This window comes from Cydia pomonella, chromosome 23 (assembly GCF_033807575.1).
Source record: "Cydia pomonella isolate Wapato2018A chromosome 23, ilCydPomo1, whole genome shotgun sequence".
Lineage (NCBI taxonomy): Eukaryota > Metazoa > Arthropoda > Insecta > Lepidoptera > Tortricidae > Cydia > Cydia pomonella.
In genome coordinates this window covers 5,779,746-5,805,937 of record NC_084725.1, presented here as the reverse complement: position 1 = coordinate 5,805,937, position 26,192 = coordinate 5,779,746, and the positions used below count along the sequence as shown (strand labels likewise).

The window sequence follows — 26,192 nt, the reverse complement described above, 5'->3', positions numbered from 1 at the left end:
AAAAGATAGACATTCAACATCGCGAACTTTTTGTAGACCCAGGAAAGAGAGACAACCGCACCATACATTGTGTTGTTATAGCACAAACGGATTAGGCAGCGTTTTCGATTAAAGCTCCTATCCCGCGTGCCTTTTTCCGACAACATCGTTATACTTCAACCAATTTACACAAAACCTTAACAAGTAATATATCTAAACCTTCCTCAAGAATCACTCTATTCATAGATGAAAGTCGTATGAAAATCCGTTCAGTAGTTTTTAGTTTTGGAGTAGTTTTATAAGATGTAGTGAATTGACGTTTTCCCCTAGATTTGCGGCTGCTAGGTTGCGTCAGTTGCGTGACAGTCGTGCACATAGCGAATAAATGACATAAAATACTACATTATATATGTATAATGTCATGCAGACACAAGTGCTAAGGGTTCTTGGCAGCGAGACAAGTGAAAAGGATAGATGGCGGTATTACCCCACATAATTCGTACTACTAACGCCATCTGTTTACGATTTTACTAACACAATTTGAAGGCTACCGTTTTTGTGCTCACCAGTTGGCGCCACTGTAGATGGTGGTCCAGAACAGCTCTCAAAACTCTGCTGCTTTAAAAAAAACGTTCTAATATACACAAAAAAAAATAACCTGTGTTATTTTGCTTGCATTTTGTTGGCACTTTTTTTAAACCAAACTAATTATATCTAATGTTTAACATGAATAATCAAAAATAGAAAAAAGATTTGCGCAATTATGAATAAGAAGTGTAAATTCGCGATAAAAAAGCTTGTAACCCCCAAAAATACAATGCATTTAACATTTTGAAAGACCTCCGTCTACATTAGCGCCCCTAGCGGTGAAATTAAACGCGTTAGCCCCCACTGTCTAAAGTTTTAACTAATGTCATTGATATTTGGGTAAAAAAGGTCCAAAATAAAATAGACAAGTACAATTTTTACGTTGTTTATTAAAATAATATTCGTTCAACTGAACACAAGACACGGGCCAGACCTAACCTTGCTTCTAATTTGACAATTTCTACAAAAAAATATTGCGTATTCTTCTTTACAATATCCGCTTAACAATAAAAACAATCTATAACACCTATCAACATAACCGAGGTATCAGAGTTACCAGTTCATCGATGCGGATTTTAGTATTATTTCAATAGCAATTATTAATTTTTTTGCGCAAATAATGCTCAGTAATATACCATCGCCCACACTGTTAACTGTCCATCGGTGGACCTTATTATATAAAAGGCATGGACAGTTAGGTTAATGGTTTGTTAAAGGGAGGAACAGTTAAGATTGTGGCTGTTTGTACGTACAAAAGTACAGTGAAGACAATATTACATATGCGTCCATTTTTTATATTTCAAGTGCTTTTTTATTTCCAATAAAAGTTTAAAAAAACCTAGTCCGTAGATCACTAGATTCCGTCTAAGCTAACTTCCGACTTGAACAGAACAAAGTGAAAAAGTGTCATTATAAAAGTCAACATTTTATAGAAATTTGACATTAATTATGACACTGTCACACTTTGTCAATGGCATGCAAAGCTATAACTTCATGATATTGATTGAGAGGCATATAATTTGAGTATGGTCACTCTTAAAATTAAATTATATTTATTATGTTGTACAGTCAGCATCAGAAGTAGCGGATCAAACAAGGTTTCAAAAGTATCTACCATTCTGAAACAGCTTAACAAAATGTGGTGGTTATATATGTAGAATAATTAAGACGGTAATAGATATACTTTTGAATGTAAATTTTAGACATTTATCTATATTTGGAAAAGTTATCCGGAATATCAGATACTTTTGGCGCGTTGTTTCATCCGCTACTATTGACGCTGACTGTACAATTATGGTTGAACTTTTTTTAATGGTTTTTATTCATTGCTAGGGGCGTAACGCATACAATACTAAAATGTACATCGATGTAGGTTGGCTTGAAAGATGGTTTGGATAAAAAAAGTCCGTGTAACCAATTCGTTGTTTACTAATAAAAAAGATTTTTCAGGATCTTTTAACAACAATACATTAAATATTGAACTGAACATATAAATCTCATATGTACTTTTTTCCTTGATTGTCCATTTACGATTTATTCCATGCAAAAAACCGTTAAACGTGTGCTTAAATGATTTATTTTATAAAATAAATTAGCTGCCATTGCCTGCAATAATATGTTACTCTTCGAAGGCCGCAATAATATGTGACACGCTCTTATCGCTCTATGAATAAGATCGTGTCAGATATTTATGCGGCCTTCGTTGTGTAACATATTATTGTACAAGGACTCATTTATCCAAACAATCCTTATTATGTAAGTATCGGTTCAGTTTCATCATCAATTTGGCACAGACATTAAGAGTAAATTACATATTTATTATAATCCATTTTATTTCCCTGGCAAAATTCAGTTCTAGATGGTTTTGGCACTTTCATTATAATACCGTCAAAATAAATCAAATCATATTTTTGCGCGAAACGAAAATAAATTCAATAATAGTAAAATTCAAAGTACCTTAAAATATAAATTTACAAAAAAATCTTATTTAAGATTTAGTTTTATACAGTACCCATGTTCAGTATTGCACATTTATTTCCTATGCAAAGCTAGCGGGTCAAAAACCTTAAAAATGCTTAAAATGATCAAGATTTGGTCAAAATTAAAAATCATTGATCACGATAGTCAACTGTTTTAATCAACGGGGCTCATAATAGTTTTAAAAGTCGTGTTAAATCAAGTGATTTTCATTAATATGGCTTGATTTGCAGTCAACAACGTTAAAAATCTTAATAATAACAATAAAAAGTAATTAACAAAAAGAACTGTTGGATAAAACAAACCATCCGAGAACATTCCGAGGGTATTTTAATAATAATATAAATGCAATATTTTTTTAACCGAAAAAAATCTAATATTCATGAATTACAAATTTATTTACAAAGTCGAGTCCTATACACTCTGTTTCTTTATTATAATCCCAGGAAATGTAAAAATTATAATATGAAAATTACAATTTATCCTGTTAAATTTTTCATTATACATTTTTTTGTTTCAAGTCAGTATTCCGCTAATATTTTTCTTTAAACTTTTTATATTGTAATAATGTATACATAAGTAGCATAGTACACTTATTTCTAATATGACACAGTTATATTAAACCTATATTTTATATTTTTACATCATATATGTACTTACACATATACAGTGGTTTAAATTGTACCTAAATGCTCTTTAACACATCGTAATAAAAGTGAAACCATTAGGGAAATAAAAAGTCGTATTTTCATAAGACTTGTTTAATTAAACAAACAAATGCATGCAAAATCGAATTTCATGATTGTAACGCATGCTTGATATATCTTTGAGAAAAGTCAAAAGCCTATCGGATAAATAAAATCCATTCAAATTAAAAATCAAACTCCATTAAAAATACGACCTTATATTAAAGAGCACTCGGTCCAAATCCCGATTTACAAATTCACTCATACAACGTGCCTAAACTACCCTACGACAGTCTAACTTGTTCCGCACAACGGAAAAAAACTCCTTTTCCCTTTGTGTCATCTTACATTTAACTTTTTACAAAAACATGCTACAAAGGGAAATTATTCTTTTTAAAACTATATCTTAATTAAACTACGTTACATGGAACCTTATCGGTGCAGGCCGTCCGATGAAACATTAAGGAAAAAACTTAATTAAAAAATTCAACTCGAAATAACTTAAACAACCTAAAAAAGGTTTGCGGCTCCCGCCTGCGTTCATTCCTGACATTTCCCAGGCGTATTTTTCTATTTGAATTTCACTATATCAAGTAATTAGTTGAAACATAATTAGAAAAATACACGAAATTATATGTAAGATAGACGTATGAAGTAAATATTGAGTTGAATCCGTTAATAAGATGTTTAAATGAAATGTCCATAAGAGAGCAATGTATGTGACAGAGTTAGCAGTACTTTCCATAGCAATATTACCATAACTTTATATTTCACTGTTTAATCTCAGTTAATAATTAAGGATATTGTTAATAAGTACAATGAACGGAACAAGTGAATTGAAAATTTATGGTAATAAGTGTGCGTTTTCAATCTGTGACATTTAATCCCGCTGCATAAGTCTTAAAAAACGGTCTAGATTTTTATGATTATTATAAAAAAGATTTGTGTTATTGGCTATGACGATATAGATGGCGTTAAAATCAACCTAGTTTATTTTGAAAAATAGTCACACAGTTACAATGCAGTCAGTTTACATGTCAACAGATCAAAATGTAAGGAAACTTAAATTATTGATGTTTAACATATGCCATGTACTTTAGTATTCCCACATTTTTATAATTCAAATCCAAAAACGATTAAAAACAGGTGTAAATGGCACATTTGACATGTGACTAGTTCATAGACACAATATTAGGGTTTTAAAATAATAACAAATAACTTGCATGCTGTAGAAATAACATTCAGCAATGACAACTGAAAACCCCAAAATTGTGTGGAAGAAAAAATTTGAAAAATAAATCTGTGGGTGCTGTCATACAAGATGCTAAATGACTCGATTGGGGCTCAAATTGAGATCAAAGCGACTTTAAATTTATGAAAAAATAGAAATGACAACATATGAGGTATTATAATTAAATGTTAAGAGTCATAAACTCAAGGTCAATTTGAAATGTCAATTGTACATTTATACATATACGGACCGACGTAAAAGAATACCGAGCATTTGGTAAAAGAAGATGAATTTTCAATTAGGCCTCTCGAAAATAAAGCACACGAAATGCCGGTATTCGTTTACGTCATATGTATCCGCGAACGGTAAAAGTTTATCGAAGGATCAGTATACGGGGTACCTACTTGTTTAGTTATCACAACCGACACGACTCGCCTCGGGGCGCGGCCGCTAGAGGGCGCCAGTCCCCGCCTCGAGATGGCAGCACCGTCCACTAAACACTGAGTCAGCCTCGCCGCGAACCCCGTGCGGAGGCGGCGCCGAGCGGCCGGCACTAGGAGACGGAGATGACCTCGTGGCCGGGCCGCGCCTGCGCCGCGCGCGGCCAGGACTGGCTGGTGAGCTGGCCCACGGACAGCGGGTTGTTGGCGTCGCGCGGGTTGGTGCCCACGGGGTGGCGCGGCGGCGGCGGCGGGTCGGACGCGGGCGACGCCAGCGACGACAGCGCCGACAGCCCGCCCGGGCTGGACGCCGACAGCGGCGTGTCGGCGTCGCCGTCGTCGTCCGACGCGTCCGACAGCTCCTCGAGCTTCACGTCCTCATCGGAGCACGGCGACTGCGGCGTCGCGGGCGGGCCCCCCACCCCCATCGTCCCGGACGCGGCCGCCAGCGCTTCCATGTAGCGCACGCATTTCTTCTTCCGCCTGCAACATTCGTGGTAACATTACAATTGTTGGCTGTTTTGGAATGGTAAGTTATAATTTTGCTTGAGTTTGAGCATTTCTAAAAAGATTTGTACATTTCATTAATTGCATAAGTTATCTGCTGGTGAATCACAAACTTATCTCATACTTACTAAAAGAAAAAAATGTCTAAAATTACCATTCATTACTCTTACCTTAGCGTCTTTACCGTTATACAAAGTTTACGGAAAATAGTAATATAATAGGAAAATAAACATGAAAATATTTTTCGCACGGCACAGTCGGTTTTGCCGGTTGAAAAATACATACAAATTCCATTATTTGTCGAGTTTAAAAAGTTGAAATGGCCATATCAAAAGAAAGCATAGGTTCATTAAATAGCCAAAGAGATGATCAGTATATGTATTATTATAATATCGGCACTGCGATTATTTAACGGCCTCAAATAGGTTGGCGCATTTTTGGCTGAAAAATACACTATTTTTTTTTATAAAATAAAAAGGTGGCAAAGTAAATCGTTTCAACTGTTTTAACTTTATTCTGTGAAAATGTATACATAAAAACGTGGCTTAACGCAGCCTCAATGGACTTAACGGTAAAATATTTAAATAAATAAATAAATATTATAGGTATTACGAATCGTTCAAAAATGGACTCTTTTTTGATCCTGTATTCGTTAGGAAAAAAACCTACCATATGTATTAAAAATCGTTTCCATAGTTTTATATTATATAATTTAATTAAATGTAACAATATTTTCTTATAATTAATTCAATTCAAAATAAACAAAAAATAAATAAAATAAATAATATAATAAAATAAATTGCATATTTTTTAATTAAGATATTCAACAAAATGTATAAATCTAATCATAATTCAATCTCTATATTCAAATGTAACTATGGCAATTTTACATTTAAAACTTTGACAGTTCCTAGAGCTTTAAAAATTTACCGGTTGTTATCCGATTCCCCAACGACGATTCACTTTGCCACCTTTTGTATTTCTTGTAATTTGGAAGTAAACCAGCGTTTTATACTACAGTCCACTCTTATTTATCACCTCGACAACACACAGTAAGCCCAATAAGGCTTGTGTTGTGGGTACTTAGACAACGATATATATAATATATAAGTACATAGATAACACCCATGACTCAGGAACAAATATTAATGCTCATCACATAAATAAATGCCCTTACCAAGATTTGAACTCGGTACTATCGGCTTCATAGGCAGGGTCACTACACTAGGCCATCAAATAATAATAATAATATTTCTATTATATTTATATTTCTTGCACCATTTTTGAGGAAAACACTATATAAGACTCGGCTGGAAGGCTACTTGCTGGCTTCGGATTCAATTAAACAGACTCCCAGGGTCGTCCGTTTAAAACGAATCCTCAGCCAGCAAGTGGCTACTTCCGAGCCTCAACAATAATGTACTATTTAATACTAACTTTTTTATAAAATCGTTTATTCGTTAAAAAGCAAGCAAAATTATAACTTATGGAAACCATCGTGAAACTGATTACTCAGACTAAACAAAATGTTTCATATTACTAAAAGAAGAAAATGTAATCGAAGGGTATAATAAATTAAACATACTTATTTTAAAAACAAATTTTCAATACTTGTTAATAATATGAAACATTAATTTAAAAATAACTACAAAACATCAATACGTAACAACAAAAACACTAAAAAATCTTTCATTTGAATCATGCCTGATCAATGTTAGAAGAGCTCACAATAAAAACAAAAAAAACATGCCGAGTATTAAGGAGTTATGTGTCCTCTTTAGAGGCACGAAGAACCTAAAAAGCAACAAAGATTCTACAAAAATTACACAAAAAACACAAAATCTAAACAACGTCGAAATACAAGCCTCACAAAATTCTTTAACAAGTATTAGATTATGGCATTGTTATTGAAATGTTATACGTTTCGGTATAAAAAGTACAAGAAACAAAAAAAAACCTTTTTCGCTGATAAGTCCTTTTGTGTCAATAAGATTAAAGCTTTTTAAAACATATTTACTAAATTTAGATAAGATATAACATGCCATTTTAATAAATAAAAAAACACTGCAATCGAAACTACTACTGTTCACGGCATTTCCATTTCACGACAAATACGGTAACAGCCATTTTAACAATATCATTCGCATTCATTTTATTACATTTTCGTAGCTATGTAGGTGTCCGTCATGTAAACATAGATTATCTTTGCAAAACTAGTAAATGCAACAATTAAATAGCATATATTTTTTGTTGATCATACTCCAGTGGGTAGGTACTGGTGTGCTGACAGAAAGTTTCCAAAATTAAAATTTTCATTAAGTCTCGAAACCTTCCCACATTTTGAATATGGACCGACAATTTAACATTTTCAAAATATAATATTGTGTTTTTTTTTTTGAAATTTTGTAGCAGTGTTCCAATTTTTCAGAAACATTCCGCAAATTCCAAATTTCGTCGAATGATATTTTTAAAACGGTCGTCACATTCAACCTGGTCCTTGGACTGACCGTGGCTCGTCCGGCGCTCGGCCGGCACTAGAGGTTGACGTAGGTGGGCTCCTGCGGGCTCGCGGCCACCAGCGGCGCCGCCGGCTCCGGCCGCAGCAGCCCCAGCCCCACCCCCACCCCGCCCGACACCAGCACGCTGCTCGACTCGGGGCTGCCCCCGCCCGTTATATATCGTGAGTGGGGTGAGGGACGATCGAGTGGGATAAACAGATTACGGCAGGAGAAGGATATTCAATATGAATGGAAACGTAAAGAATATAATAATAGATTAAGGAGAATCAGAAGTCAATAACGACAAGAAAGTACAAGTAATCAAGATTATTAGAGAAGTAGAATGTAAAATGTTAAGGATAAAAATAGATAAAGCGAAGGGAAAAACATAAGATGGTAATGAGGTCGGTATGGTAGATTAGAAGTTAGTTAATACAGTAAAATACAAAAAGGAAACAAAAATTATAGCGGATATAACACGTATGACGATAAGATGAGTAGAGTGGAATAAGTAGGTGAGAAAAAAAATCGTTTGTAAAGAGGAGATATTTAAAAGAAAAGAGTTAATGATAAAAATGAAGGTGATTATAAAATGATGCACAAAAAATAAACAACAGAAGCATAGAATGATAAAAAGTGGGAGGTTATGTGATTGTCAGGTTATTACAAAGCAAACAGTCCGAGTCAAGTAGCGTGAGGCGAACGCAATATAAAAATCGCATCGGAGCAAAATATATAAAAAAAATGTCAGAAAAACGTCACCAATAGTGCCAGCGGATCCAATCCGTGGGAAGCGGCAATCATGAGTGGAGAAAACATTTCATCAGTACATGGAACTTTATAACCTCACACTTAACGTAAACGAATTCAAAGGAAAAAGCGATAGCAATTCAGAAAATGTGTCAAGATTTTTTTGAAAGCTTTTCTTCGACAAATGATTGCCCTTCGACGCCGGCGAACTTACACCTACTTCCACTACTTCACTCTTTGTCTACTTTCAAAAAAATCTATTCCGTTTCGCTAAGGTATTTTTATATATTTCTTTGTGAAAAGACACATTTTCTGAATCACCATCGTCTTCAGCTCTGTTCACTCTGAACAGGTTAAAATAATAAACAAATTCGTAAAAATAACGACTAAGTTATAGGATTTGTTATTAAATAATACGAAAATGTTACGACCAGGCTCTCTTGGGAAACTTTAGACTGAAAGATAGCCAAGTCTTTCCACATAGAAACAATATCAAAATAACTGTTGCCAACAGTTCCACAGATTACTCTGGGTTGTGCTGATAGATTTTCTGTGTCAAGCGAAAATAAATAATAAAAATGAGAAAGAAGGACACACACCTGCAAGGTTTGCACCACTGATTCTGTTGATCGAGGCCGTACCTCGCTCGGCACTTCTTCAAATTATTTCCTGGAAGTACATTAGGACACACAGTTAGAACACGCACTTCAAAATCCACTCGGGAAAAAGAAATTTCTGGATATTTGGAAAAATACAATCCATGGCAAAGTTATCAAATAATTCATAATAGCAAATCAATCATTATGGAATTAAATGTCCAGATTAGAAAATAAAAATATGACATCAGATAAATTTTGGTTCAGCGGTCAAATCAGGAGGCCAATGAAATCGATAAATAAGTACTCGCTTGCGAATCAAAGGTTACCCGAAATCATATTCCAAGCCTTAATGTAAACTAATACGCTAAAACTACAAAAAAGCAGCATGCATCCATACCCCCAGACGTGTTAGTGGCATGCGGGAGGGGACGGGACAAACGAAAGGGATAACGGAAAAAACATTGGTTTTAAAAATAACAGACTACACGCATGAACTTCCAAAATAAATGCTAACTACGTTCGAAAATAAAATAATAACCACAAATAAACATGACGCTTATAAGCAAAATTTAAGCAGAATAGGTTCTCCGGAATCAAAAATAAATATTGAATCATTTGGCCAGTATCATTATATATAGACACCGCAGACACAAGCAGGCTGGGCCGGTTACCCAACTGTGGGCGCAGCGGCGGGCGTCCCTGCCGCATGCAGCGCACGACGCTTCAGACCAGTCGGGAAGGCTGTCCCAGGCTGACTATCGGTACTCTACTACTCCCTGCAAGCGGTCACTTGGTCCTTCGACTGTCGAACATGCACGCTCCCCGACACTGACTTGGAGCAGAACGGAAAGCCAAAAACCGGGACAACCTTCGAAGGAGTGCCACTTACAACAGGGTTCTCATAAAATAGCGTTGTAATAAAAATAAATAAAGGCGATAAATAATATATAAAAATACTGATATTGCTACAACCTGGACCCCGTTAACCAACATTCGGCAATAATGCTATGTCGAATTGTGTTCAAGAGCAAGTGATTGACCTCCACGGGGGGAGAGGACGGGATGCGGCGGGCGTCTGCGACTTAATCCTTCATTAATTGACCTCGTTTGTAAATGAGGAGTGTGCACTAGACGCCCGCCGCGGGATGGGAGCGGTCTGTCGTCCGCGGACAGACGGGAGGCGGCCGGAGTGTAAGGCAGTACCTCCATCGGTTGTCTCCTGTTTTCGCTTCCTCTTCTTGCCCCTTTGCGTATTAGCCCTAGACGACCAATCGGGATAGAGCTGCATGTGCAGCTGGCGCTCGCGTCGCGCCAACTCGTAATACTTTGCTTGCTCCTCGCGGCCCAGCGCATGCCACTGAACCGACGCGATATGGAAAGAAAAGAAAATGCACTTCGACGGTGGTTCTCGCCCGGGCCGAGCACCGCGCCTACTCTCGTGCTAGAAAAACAGCCCGCGTGAAGCCGCTTCAATTTTGATCCTAATGAAAATGGCCAATTATAGTTCCTCACAGAACCTATTCTGCGGACGGTATCGGTCGCGGTTCGTCTAGACATCTAACAAACCAATATAGTTTCCGATAGGGGTGTAGGGTGTACATGTACACGATCACTCGACGACTACGTACACAGAACACGCAACACTAAGGGGCGCGGGGCGGCGCGCGAAGGTCCGTTCCGGTCCGGTCCGGACCGGTCCGGGTCCGTCGCCGTCTCGCGCCTCACCGCAACGGTTCCAGCCGCTTTTCTAGCACAGGCACCTCCGGGCCGCCGCACAGTAACACAGTAGTTAACACGCACACACGCACACTCACATACGGACAGGACGGGCACGGGTACGGACTCGTCGTTAATACAAGCCGGTAGTTAGTTACGGGACGGGACTCTCTCGGGGGTGTTAGTGGGTGTGCGGGAGAGAGCCCGGTCGGGGGTGAAGCGAGTGTACAAGCGCGGAACATCCCAGCCCTCGCGTGTTCGGGTCCTAGGGTCCAATACCTCCCAACTCAGCAGGACTACGGTCCTTTTTCCGCTTTTTCTTTTTGGAACCGTAACCGTAGTTGTCCCTCGCGCTCCAACCCGGGTACAGCTGCATATGGAGCTGTCTCTCCTGTCTCGCTTTCTCATAGTACTTTGCTTGCTCTTCGCGACTCAACGAATGCCACTGCGTTAGATTACGACACGATATTGATATGTTACTGAGTCCGACAACTGTCAATCGTGGACGTTCAACGGCGTTGAGCGTCCATGACTAAGGCTTGTTAGGAATCGGATTACGTCCCGAGTACTGCTTGTTATTCCACGCGCCGGTGATACAAAAACACGTAGGCATTCGATAGCATAATCATATTCCTTACAAGACACAATACAAAGAACATTGATTTTTAAAATTGGCCATCATGTTTTACAAAATGTCAAGTCATTAAGACCATGACTCAGTGGCCCGAATGAATCTATACTCCCGAAATAAGAGGGTCTAAATCTTGTAATTGTACTTATTCATTTTTGGATAATAACTGAAGGACTAAAAACTGAATTTAAATAGAAAACAATGAAAGCTGAATAATACCCATAGAAGAAATCTGAAACACATAAATCAACATATTGTTCAACTTTCATTGAGTAGTAGCGTCTTCTAAATATTTTTCAAGTTCGTTCATGAGTAACAAAACGCGTCTGTTTAAAAAAATCCTCTTATCAAAATCTAAACATATAGTTCTGTATTTCTAGATCTAAGATCCATTCGTGGTCACGAGTTCGAAAATCAAAAGATATCTAAACAAGAACCTTTATCAACTCACCCGTCTTCCCAATATCTGATTAATAGCCGCCGATTCCTTCAAGGTACATTCGGCCACGACCTTCGCCCTCATCTCCTTCATGTACAGCATGAAGGCATTGAGAGGCTTCTTTATGTGCGGCTTCTTGTTCTGCTCTTTGCTGTTGTTGCTGACTGTACCCTCGTTGGGTTTGTCGTTGGCGCTGCTGCTGCCCTTTTCTAGTGACCTGAAAGGCAAAGGATGTAATCTTAGTGTGACGTCGTGGAATGGTAGCAGATCTGTGACGAGTTATATTTTTTGCATGTTTCTAAATAGTGTAAGTATGTATTCAGAAAAGTGTTACCTATGTATATAGGTAACACTTTTCTGAATAAATATCAGTATTTACGCAATACTCGTGTTGTTTACTTGCTGCCGCACTTCCCGCTCCACACGGCAACCCTGCCGCTTGCTACTACTAAAGTTTTAATTCCATTTTCTTGACGAATATTCAAGTTTCCTAATTTTAGAGCTCTTTTTTTAAGAACACATATTTATTATCACAAAATGTTGCAGGAAAATAGTTGTCACTTTTAATTTCCATTTTTGTCACCGGTCACCAGATCATAAACTGCGCCGGATCAATATGCTAACGAGACACACAGACAGACAATAAACACATCCGGCTGGAAATAGACGCGTTTCCTGCGCGCGCGCAATAGACAACGCATGTTGTTTATGACCAGCACATGTAACTTTAGTAAAGTCGTAAGTTAATATTGGAGTAGTATACAGATACGCCAGTTTGAGAACGAATGTTTATACTACCATTGATGACTTTGTAAAGGTCATAAGTTAATATGGTAACAGTAAAGAGATACGGCTGTTTGAGAGTGCATGTTTACGACTACTGTCGATTACTTTGTAAACGTCGTAAGTTAAAATGGAATTCGTAAGGAGATACTGCTATTTGAAAACGTATGTTTATGACTACTGTTGATAACTTTGTAAATGTCGTATGTCACTACGGAAATCGTAAAGAGATACGTCAATTTGAGAGGGCATGTTTACGTCTGTAGTAAATAAGTTTGTAAACGGCGTAAGTGACTATAAAATTTTCAGATATGACAATGATAGGTTAAATGGATGGTCGATGTTTAATGCGTAATAGGTATTAGTAGTTTTTTTGGCGTGTTTATATTGATTCATGAATTCATGATCAAAGCTATAATTTTTTTTAAATAGATGTTAAGATTTGCCTTACCTATTAAACGCATAACATTGAAGACAATACATTTAAAAAAAATCGGTATATAAACATATCGAGAATAAAAGTATTTTCGATTAAGTTAGCAACGAAAATACTCAATCTATTTCCATTATGTATGTTGTTAAAGTAGTGTATGTATAGACATTAAAATAAAACACTCGCGTGATGTTTTTATGAAATTCGCTTTTAGTTTGTTTCATGAACCTCCGCTCGTATTTTAATGCCTTTCATTATGTAGCAGTCATATAAACTACTATGAAAAGTAACATGGTACAAATATAAATTTTAACTCGTTCCAAAAGCATAATTAAGAGACAGTTTAATAAACCACCGAAACTATTAAAAATAATTGTAAAACCAAAGAATGCTGAAAAACGACTTCCTTCTCCGCCCAAAACCAAACTTTATTTTAAAGGCGGTAAAGCTAAAATTAGAAGAAAATGCAGAAGGACATAAGTGCTTCATTTTTTCTGACAATATACGCTTTTTTAGGGGTTAAAATGTTAGTTTTATCATAGGCGTTTTCAGTAAATTAGTTCGAGGAATGCATTCGAAGTCTGAAATACGCCTTCCGTCGGTTGGGTTTAAAAATGGAAGAAAAAGCACAATGCGTGCGCCGGCGCAGCGCCGAGCGTCGTGGAGGTGATTATGACGGATGGTCGGCAGAAACACGGGAATGTTTAAATATTAACAGAAAATTTCGTTTAAGCATGTGTGTGGTGGTCAACATTTGTAGGGTCAAACCTGGATTGTACTGTCCAGACAGATAATAACAGACACTATAGGGAGCGTGCATGAACTGTAGGAGGCAGCACGGGAGCCGTCAGATTTTTGGCGCGAGGCGTAAATGTGATGTTTATTGTTCCGATGTAGCCCAAAAGATGGCAGAACCTACCATGCACAAGAAAACACGTGACGTGTAAATGTACATGTTTATGGTTCCGATTCAGGCCACAAGATGGCAGACCCTCCAACGCGCACAGTCCCTATAGCAAAAAAATAGTTCTCGAAAGATATGCAAAAAGACTAATAATTCGGTCAGGAGCTTTTATTACACACCAAAGATTTTTTTAATACTAAGTCGGTGGCAAACAAGCATATGGCCAGCCTGATGGTAATTTGTTGATTATTTATTTAAAAAACCGGGAAAGTGCGAGTCAGACTCGCGCACCGAGGGTTCTGTACAAACCTGTAGGTATATAGTATTATATGATGTAACTAAAAATTTACGGTTTTCGCAATTTTTCCTTCATCTGTGCTATAAGACGTTGCTTCGTACCATATTTCAAGATTCTGAGTTCACGGGAACGTACCCTGTAGGTTTTGATTCCCTTGCGAGTGTCAAAAATTTTCGGAAATTTGCTGCATAAACGGCTGTATCTTTTGATTGCGTTGGCTTAGAAGTTTGATTTTTTACAGCTCCAAGGAACAGTAGACCTGAGTATTTGATATAAATTCCAGCTTGATACCTCCACGCGTTCCTGAGAACAAGGGTCTTGACAGACGGACAGACGGGCGGACGGACGGACAACAAAGTGATTCTATAAGGCTTCCGTTTTTCCTTTCTAGGTACGGAACCCTAAATCGGAACCCTGTATCTGTAAACCATGCTAGTCCAGATCCGCTATTTATAAAAAATCCAAAGAACTGAATAAAAAAAAAGTTGATCGAATAGAAATTACGGTGAGTACCGATTCCAAACTAGCTAAATCTTAAAAAATACTGTCCACAAAGTGCGAAATTCAACAAATAAACATAACTTTACCAGAACAACGCCATCCTCACAAAAAGCACGCACAGATCGCGATAACCGTTTTTGGTAAGTCATCGCGAGATACCATCGTTGCCGACGGTACCGTTAAGTGAGGGCGTCATATATCATCTTAATTAAATTTCTCTGCCACCGGCTTATTTACATGAGGACCGTCGGCGACTAAAGTGGTAAGTGTCGGATTTTATTTTATTGGTGATTGTTGACATAAAATATGAAATTATATGTCTGTTTGTTTAATAGGTAGGTAAGTATTTTACTAATTAAACGAGGTACCTAAGTATAGATCATGTCATCACGAACATACGTCTTTGATAACTTTTATATAGTTCGTGTCATCCACGATGACGCGCAGTTTTGTCAAATCTAACCTTTAATGACATGACAATACGAGTTAAGGCACGCGTCGTCGTGAATGACACGACAAAAAAAAAACAAATATAGGACATTATTACACAAATTGACTAAGTCCTACAGTAAGCTCAGTATGGCTTGTGTTGTAGGTACCTAGACAACGATATATATAATATATAATTATAAATACTTAAATACATAGAAAACACCCATGACTCAGAAACAAATATCCGTGTTCGTCACACAAATATATGCTCTTACCAGGATTTGAACCCGGGAACATCAGCTGGCAGGCAGGGTCACTACCCACTAGGCCAGACCGGTCGTAATCTACATATACAACGCGAGACTGAAGTTTTGATAAATATATTAAGAATTATTTTCAATATTTTCTATTATCTCCTTCAAAGTGGAATCTCAATATGCTTTACTGCAATGTCCTGCCGCTAGAGTGCAGCACTAGCACTTATCGTAAACCATAGATTGATTTATACATACTGTGGCTTAAACAGTTTTTATTAACAAGTTTCACTGGTAGAGAATGCCTCATGGCATTTAGTCCGCCTTTTGTACTATAAAGTTTTCTTTTGTGCAATAAAGATTAAATAAATAAATAAATAATTTGTTACGAATATATGACATGGAAATTTCGTTATCTGTCACTCTATCGCTCGAATATGCAAGAGTGATAGAGAGGTAGATAACGAAATTTCGATTTTCATGTTTCACGGTAGGCCCTCTGTGCTAGTGGCTCCCCCAACGCAAAGTTTTGCGTAATATTCCCTATTGTGTATGTGTACTTTTTTTACAGAGCAATTTTTTTCCATGGCAATATGATATGCCGAAAAATTATGAGTGTTTGTTATTTCAAAATAAAAGAATTTCCGATTGAGCTGAAAATTTGCATACATATGTAAGTCGGGTGACAATGCAACATTATGGTACCATCGAGCTGATCTGATGATGGAGACAGGAGGTGGCCATAGGAACTCTGTGAAGAAACAACGTACCCTTGGGGGTTTTTAGAATTGTCTCGATGAGTATTAGTTGCCCGTGGTAAGGAAAGTACAGTCAGAGACAAACGCTTGTACCAAAAATAAAATGCCAAAACTTATTAAAATTTGAAAACATCACAAGTGATTTTTGTTAGCGCCTGTACCCCGGGACTTGAAATTAAAAAGGTTGTTTTGAATGTCGTAGGTGTTACTTTGGTAAAGGTAGCTCTTTTTCTCACTTGACGTGGAAAGAAGTCTGAGTTTTAATTAATTAACTTCAACCTTTTGACCGTCAAAGACGTCAACTGACGCGCGTGGCTACAGTCAAATATCAACCTTCCTACATTCCTACAGGTTCACTATCACACCGCACACGATAGGCGTGGCGTTCAAAGTGTAAATGCTATTTTGGCAACCGAAAATTTACTAGATTAAGATGTTGAATTGATGACTTTTGAATGCTCCTAACCTAACTCTTATAAATTCGACAAAAATCAAAAGGGGTGGTTGACATACCACAAATTGTATCAAAATATTTTCAATAATTTTAATATCCAAAGAGGAAAATGAGGACTACGTGACGTGTATGAAAAGGCATTTACGGGCGGGTCCTCCACTTTCGTCTTAATGCAACCTAGTTCCCAAGTTATTAAATACGTTCATTAAGTTTAATGATACACATAAACCGGGCAGTTTTTTTTGACATATTTTTTTTTTCACTTGATTTTGGCACAAACAGCTATTACAGAAGAATTACATTAGAAAATATTACATAAAATATTGACAATACAAAAACGTAAGATTCTAGTCATTAATTTAGTTGCAATGGACCTGAACTAACTTAACTATAAGAAGATGAAATTCAAAGAAGGAAAACGTTCAAGCGTTGACCACGATCCCAGTAAACGGCACCATTAAGCCATTCAAAGTAGATGTGACAGTGACATGCCAAGCACTTTTTGAAGCTCCACTCCATATGCGAATATTAAATTGACCTTATATTACTTAAACATAAATATAATTCCATTTGTCAAGTACTTAACAATTGTTTGAAAATTTGCAAAATGCTTTATTTTCTTTATTTTGATCAGTTCGAACGGTTAGTTCAGATCTTCGGGTTGAAATTGGGCGAACTAAAATATGTACCGGAAAATATGCTTACTTTGCTCCCCAATGTGTAATTGTGCTCCAACAGTTTTTATATATATGAAAACTATAACCACAATATATTAATATAATAATTCAGCCTATATACGTCCCACTGCTGGGCACAGGCTCATGCGCGAGAGGGCTCGGGCTATAGTCCCCACGCTAGCCCAATGCGGATTGGGGACTTTACATACACCTTTGAATTTCTTCGCAGATGCAGGTTTCCTCACGTTTTTCCTTCACCGAAAAGCTAGTCGTAAATATCAAATGATATTTAGTACATAAGTTCCGAAAAACTCCTTGGTACGAGCCAGGATTTGAACCCGCGACCTCCGGATTGAAAGTCGGACGTCATATACACTCGGCCACCACCGCTTCACCACGCCACAGTATAATACTTTTAAATTTCGAATCAAAATTTTGGAGTAAGTAGTGCAGTAATATATATTTTTTATATTAATTTGACTTAAAAATCGTAATTACCCGTTTAAAATATGCCAGCGTAAATTACAGCTTGTACAGCGTACGTTTAACGCATCTGTCAAACGGTTGCTTATCTCTGATCGCAGGGGTGGACGCCGCGTAATGTGCGCGATATCATCGTGTGCCATGCCCTGAGTAGCTGCAGGGTTGACAAATGGGTTTTGAGCAGTAGAAAAAAAAAGTTAAAGTTTTGCACGACAGACTAGGTAGGGATTAATTTGATGTAATGGATACATTTTATGCAAAATATTTTTAGTTAAAAATAAACGTGATCATTTTAAATGGGCTCGGTCAAAGTTGTGCGCCTACTTATTTTATTACCTTATTCATGCAATAATAATCCAACTTCGCTATCATTAAAATTGCAGTGCTATTAAATTAATTTTTACTAAAAGCAATTAATAATTTGCATTCCGAAAAAAATACCATAATATTACAAATAGTACAATGAAAATGCGTTAGCTAACACCTGACAAAAAATCCTAAAAAATATCAGTATATTAGTATTTTTGCAGCATATGATAATATCACATCTGTTCTTGCGGTCCCCTAGCCGTGAAACGATATCTAAAAGCAATATAAACATTTTTACAATTTCTTACTCAAAAACATCACACGGGGCAACCCTAGTTAAGCAGGGGTCGGTAACAATTGGCTCGCGCAATAACAAAACGTTTTAAAACTCTGTCATTATAATTTCAAATACAATGCACGACGGAACCGGATTATGAACGCGTGCTTTACCGAAAGGTGTAATTATGTTTGATCGTTTAGTTTTTTAAATGTAAAATGTCTTTAACATCAGATATTTAACAGCTTTGTTGTTGGCGATGTTTAATTATTACAACAGACACTTTTATTTTCAAAACATTTTTATTTTTACTGCAGTAGATAATATGTCATATTGTCAAACATTAAATACGATTACGATGTGCATTACTACTAAAATGTGCACGGCTAATGATTTCAAATATTTGTTTTTATATTGAAGCTTTTTCTTCTTCTCTGTATACATTCTCGTTAAGAAACTTAATATCTTGGTACAATCATTTCTACCATCCCTTTCTACACGTCGTACATCTCAGTCGTTTTAGTTGAAGGTATAAGTTTGTTTACTCCACAATCATCATGACAGATTTAATTAACTTTATCACATAACAACTTACCTCGCATACCGCGCGTGGTGGGACTCGAGGTCAGCCTTGGAGGGGGGCGGGGGCACTAGCGCGGGGCCTAGACCGAGGCCTAGGCCTCCACCCAGCGTTGGCGAAAACCGGTACAGTTCACTGCGATTGCAAACATATGGATGTCAGTAGGATGACATTGGTAGCATGAGATGTTAGAGAATTATCGATCGCAAATATGGATTAATATGTTGTCTCGATAAGGAGAAGAATAAAAATGGAAGATATTCTAACAGCTCATAAGCTTATAAGTTGTAAACAAAGATAGTAAGCACTGTATATAGCAAGATCACTAAAATATATCTTAGCCTTAGGCTACAAAAAAAAAGGTTTTAGGCCTTGCTTTCAGATTGAGACACATCTTCAACGGGAGACCAAGGCCGAAGGATAAGGAAGCATTGATATATCTAAGATAGGTTTACTAACGAACCATTTATTTTGGTGCTTCTACTATACACAAAAAAAAACATCTCTTAAAAAACAAAACAAACCAGAACAGAAAATTCTAACTAATAAAATGCTTGGTGGCGTTTACGTTCTAGCATACTTGGATCGAAGTCCTATTTAAGCACTGTTCTTTAATATGAAAGAGTTTTAAGAACCCGTAGTGTCATTGTATAGGACATAAATAGATTTTTATAAAGCTCTAAGTAAAACATATTTTGCCAAGGAGACGAAAATAACAAGTTGAATAAAGATGTGGCAATTTTTGCGCATCAGTGCGCATATAATTCACCCGGGAAATGCTCCGAGTTTGCAGAAATAACTTCTGTATTAACCAGATCGGGGAATGAAACAGATACAAAACGTTCTGACAACTTGCAGACATTGGCTCCGATTGGCTGGAATTGGAACAGTGCTTAAATCGTCCTTAATGGCGCAAGAGCAGTTTCGATGCCAAATTCTCGTTTGTCCTATATGCTTCAACTAAAAAGCTCTATGTACAGTCAACCAATTTGGATCCTAGGCCACTATAGAACCTTGTCGCTTTAACTACTCTATACATGACATGCATCACTCAATAAGCACTGTCGTAGAAGTCATTATGACATGGTTCTATAGTGGCCTAGGAATCAAATTGGTTGACCGTAAATATCATGGAATAAATAACTAACTAACTAAACCAACGGTATCATCTTAATAATAGATTATAAAAATGAGACAACGTATTTTAAGTAGTATTAAGATGAGATGTATTTAGGCTACCGTACTCTGGTGGTGATAAAAGTACTATTATTTATTCTGTGACAGAAGTAACAAAATAAGATTTCTTTCAGAGCTTAATTTTCACTTCCTAAGAACCTCTCATTTTGCTGCCCACATAACATAATTCTGGTATCTCTAAATGGTGACTGATAATTCTGTTAGTGTGTTGATTGTTCTGGTTCTCTATTCTCTAATCTGTAAATTACTACAAACGGGTTCTTTCTGGTCATCTTAAGGCACCTTAAACCTTTGAAATCAGAGTACGGCAGCTCTCGATCAAGTTATAAGTCTTAACACGAAGCTACATAAGCCAACAACGTTAATGACATACAGGAAGGCGCAGTGGGGTAGCCCCTCCGGCCAGCCGGCGAGCGGAGACGCCGGCGACGGAGGCCGAGCTCCCGCGGTGGTGTACCTTGGGAGAGGCCTATGACCAAGTCAGATATACACGGAAGACAACATACTATCCTGTTCCCGAGAGTTAAGGACAAAGATCGTGTATATACGATGACTAGCTGGCCATAGGCCTCTCCTCGCGAATTAGAGGCCAATAAGGGAAATAATGGAGAGGGGGAACTGAAAGGCAGGAGGCGTGAGAATTTAAACAGCTTTTTTTCCGTGGAAAGGAGAGTTGTCCCCACGCTTATAAAGTTTATTTCGGAGTTGGACCTTGGAGTGTAATTTTTCCTCTATGAAGAATAATTAAAGATATGGAGTATAATTCTGCGTCTAATCAACTATCGGGAACAGGAAGACACATAAGAATCTAAATCAAAAATCCCCAAGCCAGTTCAGAACTTACAGAATGTAAGTACATAATATTATTTAGACCAAATGCAGTTTCTAGAACTGATCGGCTTACATGCTCTGTACGGTGAAGCTATACCTTAGAAGCCATCAGTAGTCGTACTACAACCGCTGTTAGACCATTCTTGTCGTTACAAAACACAAATGGGAAGAACATACTAAGCTTATGGTTAAGGCACTTACGGCTATGATAGATATACCGGTATGAGTTATGGAATTGTAATGAAGTTGATTTATGATTATTTGCTTAAAAGATATTGAAATACGACCATAACGATAACGCTCGCATTTTACTGTACTATATTAGTCCTCGAAATAATTTATATCAAGCCAAAACCATCAAGATTGTATGCAGGAAAGTTTTTAACAACGCGTTGAAGTTGATAACAGGCTTTTAGAAATGGATGTGCCAATGGGATGATGATAATCCTGGGTTGCCGTAATACCCTTACACCACTTAATTCTAGTTAAGTTAAACCTCTGTCTAAGTTTAAAAACTCGAGGCTTCACGGCTAAAGCAATTGTTCAGTAAAAACAATGATGTTATAACTCCAGATAGGTTATACGCGTTGCAAGCACTTAAATTGTACAAATTGTACATCGAACGAGAAAGACACAAGCTTATGTTCAAAAACGAGTGTAAGAAAGATGCGAGAATTAATCAACAAAAACCGGTAAAATTCCGTAGGTCATGATATAAATAGAAGTATTGTTTGTACTCCGTATGTATGAGTATAACCTATCTATAGGTACATGATATCATTGATTATAAAGCTAATTTTCTCGAGTCTTTAAGCCTGATAAGGCGTAACTCACAACAGTAGGTGATCCATGAAGCTTACCTCGATAGACTAGAAGTGGAGATCGGCAGCGACGTGGGGTACGGACTTCGGAAACTGCTGGCCGCCGAGGATATGGGATACATGCTCGGGGTATGCCTGAATGGAATAAATTCAGCGTTATTATCATAGCCCAAGAACTTACTGCAAAGTCAGCCAGGGTAATTGCAAGAATTCTAAAAATACAAGAAGTGAGTCTAAAGTTAGGGCCACTTACATATACCACGGGTGAACTCTCTTCATGACTAACGAATGTAGTGCCATGAATACAAGTGGCTCTTTTAACTTCTTGTATTTTTAGAGTAGTTGCATTAGCCCCATACTTAGTTGCAATTACTCTGGCTGACCTAACAGGCTAAGGCTAATGACTAGGGTCCTGGTCCTTATTGCATCGAACTCACCCTGACTCATCAACTCAAAGAAAAAAAAAATACATTTTGTATGGAGGGTCCAAATAAATCCTAAAATGTATTTAAAAATTCAGAAAAAAAAATATTTCGTATTTTTAAGTGGTACTTATTATATTAAGCGGATGCCCCGTAGAAAAATATGACTTCGACGAAATAAGGACCACCCTACTTATGACACATAATTAATTTACGCCGTTTAATAAGATTCAGGTAAGTATCAAAATTCCGAGAAGGATATATATGTATATAAGTAAGTTTCCAACACTGAAGGCACGAGTAACAGTTGTTTTCAGATAGATTTCGCCTATTCTCGAGACACCTGCCTTGGAAATTTTAAATCCTTCTTAGAATATTGAAAGAGATTAGTATATAGGTAGATCTTAACTCACAAATAACTGAATTTCATCTTTACAAAAAAGTCATTTTAATCTTTAACCCTTTAATGAGAAAGACTGAAAAAAAATACAAAAATACAAGAAGAAAAAGACCACCCTGTAGGTTTTTTTTGAGACCGATGCTCTATAAAAGGACTATATGAACAAGATTTATAAAATAGACTTCATTTAGACATTTTAGAATATTGAGATACGGTCTTAATTTGGTCAGTCTTCTTTTGAGATAGGGGAAAGTTTATGTGTTAGGAGTTTGTCAAATACAGCTTTCTTACGCTAAACATTTTTAACACCATGGACGGCTCAAAATTGATTTCGTTGCCTTGTTGGTTGTCCCCAAATATGTGTGAAATTTAAATCTTGCCATGTAAAATATTATCTCCAGCTAGAAAAACATACCATGGCGCTCAACTTTTTTTATTTAATAGAAGACACGAATAAAAACGTGACAGAATGGTAAAAAAGATAACTAAAAGAATTAAAAAATAGATTCTCACCCAATTTTCGGGGGTCTGAAATTGTAATAGATCTGAAGTGTACTCACCACGACGCCGCCACTTGTGACATTTCCGGACTGAGCATGGGGTAGGGGTAGGTGCCCCCCGGGAAGGGGTACATGGGAGTCCGCGCCAGCCCAGCCGCTGGAATAAAGGGGACCATGTACCTTAATCATATTTTTAAGTAACAAGGTTTCGGAAAGGTAGTTTTACACTTAAATTGGAGGCTGAAATGTAAGGTTTTCATTGGAGTACATTTTAATCCGAGTACGTGGAAACCGAAAGCTTGATTTATGATGAATAAATAGTCTATGAGTGTTTCCAGGTAAAGCTAGATGTGATATATAGTCTTAAAAATATACTTTCAGTCCTGAAGCAAAGAGGGGTGTTATATCTTTGACGCCAACGTCTGTCTGTATGTCTGCGGCATCGTAGCTCTCCGACGGATGGACCGATATTGATGATTTTTTTATTTGTAAGCTAGTTTCCTTAGCTATGTTTGATAAAAATCGATTCAGCAGTTTGAAGAATCAGTTGTTTTCCAAAATAATGTAAGGCATTTTTGGCATAAAAAGGATTTCATTTGAAATTAATAAATAAAACAATCTTCCAAAAAAATGATGGTGAGTTTCAAATTTGATATTTTTATTTTAAGGTCGTTTTTCCTAATATTTTCAAAAAAAAGTACTTGCTTGACGCCTAGATTTAAGGGATTTAGGAAATGCCTGCGCACATACCTGATGATCTTGCTGTACGGTACTTGAGCTGGCCAGCACTTCGTAAAACTTTCCACGATCCTCAGCGACAGTACACACGTATATCACTTTCACTCTGGTTCAACAATTTTTCTAATTTTTATTACATTTTTATTTCTTTCGGCTAAGAGATGCGTTTGGATCTGCATCAATTCAGGAACCTGATTCGCCAAGATGGCGTCTCATAGAACATGCCGTAAGCGAGACAGCAATACGGCTTTGTGCGCGTTGGCAAGGGATAGGTAACTTGGAAGGGTTAAGAGCGTTTTCACAAGTACCTACATTTGAAAATATTAGGAAAAACGACCTTAAAATAAAAATATCAAATTTGAAACTCACCATCCCCCCGGCCTTGAAGGAACCCTTCAAAGAAAAGAAAGGAAGGAGACAAAGTGCTCAAACTATGAAAAATATCATCGCGGCATATGGTCATTGTGCCAAGTTACTTGCTAAGTTCGTAATAGGAATACAAAACAAAAATTAACTTAACACCTCAACCCAAAAAAAAAAGAAAGGTTTAAAAAAATAATGGTAATGCACAACAATTGTGCCAATAATCTAAGTAAGATAAGTAAAGCGTAAGTATAAGCTAAGCTAGCTTAAGTATTATAATTAATTGGTCTATATCAGACGCGAACTAAACCTAAGATCCTTAACTAAAATTAGACTCCTATTGAGTCGGTAACGGACATAACCGTATGGTTGGCCGTTTATACGTTCCAGTCTTCGTTTTTACTTCCGCCACGCGTATGACTCCGTCTTGAGTATTAGGATAGACGTTGGTTATAATTCCTAATGGCCATTGTAAAGGCGGGGCGTTATCAACGCCTAATATCACTACGGTACCAATTTTAATTGGATTTGAAGGAGTATTCCACTTTTCACGTTGTTGCAAATTATGTAAATACTCCATTTTGAATCTTTTCCAATAAGACTGCACTAGCGAGTCCATTAATGAAAACCGAGACAGTAAGTTGGGGCGTTCATCAGACAAATCAGCCGCAGGTAAAAATTCCAGCGGGGACGTGGTTAAAAAATGAGAAGGAGTAAGACCACGTGACACACAGTCACCAGGGTTTTGCGAACCTGCAACGTGGTATAAGTTGTCAGGTGAAATATTAGTTTGGATTTGCGAAATGCGATTAGCGACGTAAGTGTCAAATCTATGTGGAGAGGCGACCGACCAGCATAAGGCGACCTCCGAGTCTGAAAATGCATAAATATTATTTATTTTATGCCTAGTAGACATAGTGTCGTGAACTTCCTTAAGAAGTTTGGAAAGAAGTAATATCCCGCAAAGTTCCAAACGAGCAAGAGTGACTTTGGGCTTAGCGGAAGCGACTCTTGATTTTGAACAAAGCAACGTGACCACAGGCGGCTCGTTGCCATTCACGACGTGGGAATATATTACACACCCATATGCGGACTCGCTCGCATCGGAAAACCCAATTAACGAAATTTCAGACCGCATCTCAATGCTTGTATGTCGAGGAAAACTAAGGCGAGATATTTGCGGTAGCTCGTCTAAATATTGTTGCCACTGCTTAACAATATGCGAGGGAGGCTCTTCATCCCAATCGATAGAAAGAAGCCAAAGCTGCTTGATAATTAATTTAGCATACAAAATAACTGGGCCGACGAGTCCTAGGACATCGTACAGGCGTGCGGTAGCCGAAAGAATAGCGCGCTTGGTACAAACGGACGGAGGACTCGAAATGTCAAAAACAAAGCTGTCTCGTGCAGGTAACCATTTCAAACCTAAAACCTTAAAAGTACTTCCGTCGTCGAAGGAAATAGATTTAGATTGTCGGTGCGATTCAGGAATGTGTTCGAGCAATTCGCGTGAATTGGAAGACCATTTGAGTAAATCAAATCCACCTGCTTTGAAAAGGGCGATCAACTCGTCAGCTATCTTAACAGCTTCCTCGGGTGAAGAAGCAGAAGAAGCGAGGTCGTCCATATAGACATCTCTTTCGAGCACAGAGGCTGCCTTCGGCCATTTGTGCCGCTCATCGGCCGCTAACTGACGTAACGTCCGAATTGCCAAAAAGGCTGAAGGTCGAAGTCCG

At 37.5% G+C, this 26,192-nt stretch overlaps 1 protein-coding gene across 4 annotated transcripts in view; it reads right to left on the bottom strand.

Annotated features, from left to right (window-relative positions):
* Positions 1-936: 936 nt before the first annotated feature.
* The window catches only part of LOC133530554 (protein pangolin, isoforms A/H/I/S), a 226,140-nt gene continuing 200,884 nt past the window's right edge, over positions 937-26,192 (bottom strand). The window contains exons 6-13 of one of the 4 annotated variants that reach the window (XM_061868507.1): positions 23,416-23,512; positions 22,073-22,168; positions 19,200-19,319; positions 12,054-12,258; positions 10,459-10,612; positions 9,256-9,325; positions 7,916-8,066; positions 5,271-5,384 (exon numbers count right to left, since the gene is read on the bottom strand). In XM_061868507.1, coding sequence (XP_061724491.1) covers positions 7,943-8,066; positions 9,256-9,325; positions 10,459-10,612; positions 12,054-12,258; positions 19,200-19,319; positions 22,073-22,168; positions 23,416-23,512 — 866 coding nt within the window. In that variant the 3' untranslated portion in view covers positions 5,271-5,384; positions 7,916-7,942. Of the gene's footprint in view, positions 5,385-7,915; positions 8,067-9,255; positions 9,326-10,458; positions 10,613-11,250; positions 11,417-12,053; positions 12,259-19,199; positions 19,320-22,072; positions 22,169-23,415; positions 23,513-26,192 lie in introns of all 4 variants that reach the window. The other 3 variants (XM_061868506.1, XM_061868505.1, XM_061868504.1) reach the window with 3 other exon arrangements.